Source organism: Limulus polyphemus, unplaced genomic scaffold, assembly GCF_000517525.1.
Source record: "Limulus polyphemus unplaced genomic scaffold, Limulus_polyphemus-2.1.2 Scaffold8299, whole genome shotgun sequence".
Lineage (NCBI taxonomy): Eukaryota > Metazoa > Arthropoda > Merostomata > Xiphosura > Limulidae > Limulus > Limulus polyphemus.
In genome coordinates this window covers 11,622-15,270 of record NW_013673909.1, presented here as the reverse complement: position 1 = coordinate 15,270, position 3,649 = coordinate 11,622, and the positions used below count along the sequence as shown (strand labels likewise).

Genomic DNA, 3,649 nt, shown 5'->3' with positions numbered 1-3,649 from the left:
TACATAATACCTTAAATTTTGATAGTTTAATTGATGCATTTACAGCAGCAAAAGCACAATAGGTTCATATAATGTAACCATAAATACCAGAATGCTACCTGTAAAAGATCTAGTTAAGTATATGTACAGTTTCGTAAGCTAATAAAACTTGTTATTTGTAAACTTAGGTAGTATTTTATCAATCTGTTTTATAATCCATGTACACCACAAGTGACTGGCTTCTCATATAAAGCATTAGTTTCAAAACTAGATATAACAGAAATTTATTCTGCATGCTTGAAAGATTACTCTAGCTATGTGATTTTGAACAACACTGGATGATATAAATATCAAAATGGTTTACAAATTATGTAAGTACACCTAGTAGGCTATACTTCATTAGTTCCAGGTTTACGGTTGTGTTATTGTGACTTTATTTTAGGCCTGTGTAAGGCGGTAATTAGTTCTTTATGTTATTATCATAAAAAAGTGGGTAATGAGTCACTAAACAAATAATCAAAACATTTCAGAGGTGGGAGCACCAAAAGTGTCTTTGCCTCCGGGTGCTGAGAACCCTTGCTACACCACTGTTGATATGCATTATTGGAAATAAGTTATATTTAATATTTGAGAACAGTTTTACTTTCCTGTGCCCCCCAGTGGCACAGCGGTATTTCTGCGGACATACAATACTAGAAACCAGGTTTCGATACCTGTGGTGGGAAGAGCACAGTTAGCCCAATGTGCAGCTTTGTGTTTAACTACAAACAGACGATACTTTCGTGAGTTTATTATGCCATGTTAATACTCTTATGTTAGTCAAAACATGTGAATTATGTATTGATTGATTAGAAGTTTTCAGTGATGGCTTCAGTGGGTATGATACAATACCTAGAAGTAGAACTAATCTACAAATATGTAGAATTTTTGCACAATTTTTTAATTGTTTTTGATGTAAGGTTCTACAAAGGAACTAATATATTTTTGAAATAATTTGAACTGTTGAATTATGGTTATAAAAATTTGATTTTGACAATCTGATAATATTATGAGTTCTAAAAATAGTACGTACAATTCATAATAAATCATTAATAGATGAAAAAGTGATTCTTATCATTGAGAACAAATATGTATGTTTGTTTATTTTATTCTTTGTGAACATTTTCACAAAAAATCACTATATAGGATAATTACCTCAATAAAGAGTGACCATCCCTGTTTCTGTGTTCAAGCTCATAGTTGCAATGCCAGCTTTACACAATGTGGGGCCTTAGACAAGAGCCTTGTATCGGACAATAATTATTATTTTTGGAAATTGTAGGACAAAATGAGGTAGAACATTTTCTATTATGCCAACCATATGGTGTTTGGATTTTGAAACTTCATTTCAAGAAATAGTTCATACAATTATCTATGCTGGTCCTCCATAGTGAGGACTTTACTTGTTTAAAGCTAGTTTTACATGTTTGAGCAGATCAAACTTTTGATCGATCAATGTATAAATGTTCAGAGACTACTTTCTAATTCTGCCAGTATGTTGTTTTTTAAATTCCCTGTTGTACACACACACTCACAAAAATATATAGTGTATATATATTTCTCTATGAGCCACAAAAAGTTTTTAAGTTCTGAATTTGTCTACGAACATATCTAAGCTGAATCTCGGGGGAAGAATTGTTTTTGTTTTTATTTTCTGTTTCTTAATCTGTAACATTTGGGAACCTACAAACAGTAGATAGAAAGGAATTTTGTATCATTTTATACATGTAAAATGTTGCAATTAAGAAACCTTGTTGGCTAGACATTTGTTTTTAAAGTTTTATCACAATATTCATCTTTTCTTATAGTTAGGTATAGCTAGAGCAAATATTATTAGAGATAAGACCAGGTTAGTTTTAAAAATACAGATAAATTCCTAGTTTTTTTAGGTAGATGACTTGCAAATATTGAAATACATGAATTACTAGTTTATTTACAGATAGATGACTTGCAAACATTGAAATACATGAGTTACTAGTTTATTTACAGATAGATGACTTGCGAACATTGAAATACATGAATTACTAATTTATTTACAGATAGATGACTTGTAAATATTGAAATACATGAATTACTAGTTTATATACAGATAGATGACTTGCAAATATTGAAATACATGAATTACTAATTTATTTACAGATAGATGACTTGCAAATATTGAAATACATGAATTACTAATTTATTTACAGATAGATGACTTGCAAATATTGAAATACACTCCTGTCAGTATACTCTCATGTTAAGAAAATTTCTTTTACAGAGTAATTAATTAATCAAAGAAGAAAACTTGTATCTTTTTACCCCTTGTTTAGAAACTGGTGTATTTTACATAAAATTCCCAAATATTTCACATTTGACTGAATTGTATGTACATTTACATTGTGAAAAGAAATGAGTTCTCAATTTACAGACACAAACATCAAATGTACAACACCAGAAACAGTAAAATCAAAGGTAAAGAAGGAGACAACACTGGCTTCTCCCGTAACACCAGTCATGTCGTCAACTCCACAGCGTGAAAAATTGAGAACACCCATCACTCCCTCTTCAACTCCACGTTTAGGAAGATTGAGATCTAAGTGGTTATGTTCTCAAGAAAACCAGGGGGATATTATTTGGGATTGTAGTTCTCCCAATCAAAGGAAACTTGATTCAGGTAAATAAGAAATGATGGTTTTTGTTCTGACAATTTAAAAAAAAAAATAAACTATTTCTACTATACAGTAAGAAAAGCATTGTGTTTTTTATTATTGTGTACCTAATGTACATTGTTAGAAGAGATATATAGTATAGAATGAGTAGTGATTTAATATGCTTTGATTAAAATAGATAGATTCATGTAGATACGGTGAGAAATTGGATGATTTACTTCTTTAGCAAGAGGGTTCGGCAGTATTGACATTATAATGAGCAATATTACAATTTGATTTATATAGCATTCCAAGCCTTTGATACTTGGAAACTACAGGAAGGTAATAAGTTGTCAAACCACTAGTTATCGTTACAGTATAGGTGTGATGGTCAGTAGTTCAGTGTTTCAAACAAGATCTGACTAACGTGATCTAATTTAATTTTGTTTTGACTGCACTCTGTATCCAAGCATTAACTACCTTCCTTACCTTAAAAATGTAATAGTCTGTTATGTTTTTATATATTTTGAGAAATAAAAACTAACACATTTCATTACATTAATAACACAATTAATGGGAGGTGGACTAGTATAGACATTATATCAGCTAATAATATGCTCATTTCATTTTTTTCTCGTGTGTATTAGAAAACTTGGCATGCTTATTATCAAATCAGTTATCAGTGATGTGGTTGACCACTGTTATATACAGGAATTATATTTTGTAACATAACTCTCTCACTGTGGGCTCGGTCCCAGAGACCGATATTGTATCCATTTTGTACTTGTTATAGTTTGATACTGGAAGCATATCTTCATGAAATTTGGCATATTATCAGTAAACATTTACTACAAATATTTAGTCTAAATAGCTTAAATCTCATAAAATTATACATCTATATATATATATTTGTTATTTCATTGATCTTTCAGCCATGCCTGACTAACATTACAGAAGTTGTAATGGCATAGTGCATGTGGAGTCATGTTACTGTATCCAAC

At 30.6% G+C, this 3,649-nt stretch overlaps 1 protein-coding gene across 1 annotated transcript in view; it reads left to right on the top strand.

Annotated features, from left to right (window-relative positions):
• Positions 1-3,649, top strand: part of LOC111083135 — a gene marked incomplete at its 3' end in the record, with an annotated part of 15,268 nt that overhangs the window by 2,506 nt on the left and 9,113 nt on the right. Inside the window, exon 2 of the mRNA XM_022379415.1 lies at positions 2,429-2,674. Within this exon, the coding sequence (XP_022235123.1) occupies positions 2,515-2,674 (160 nt within the window). The remainder of the gene's footprint in view (positions 1-2,428; positions 2,675-3,649) is intronic.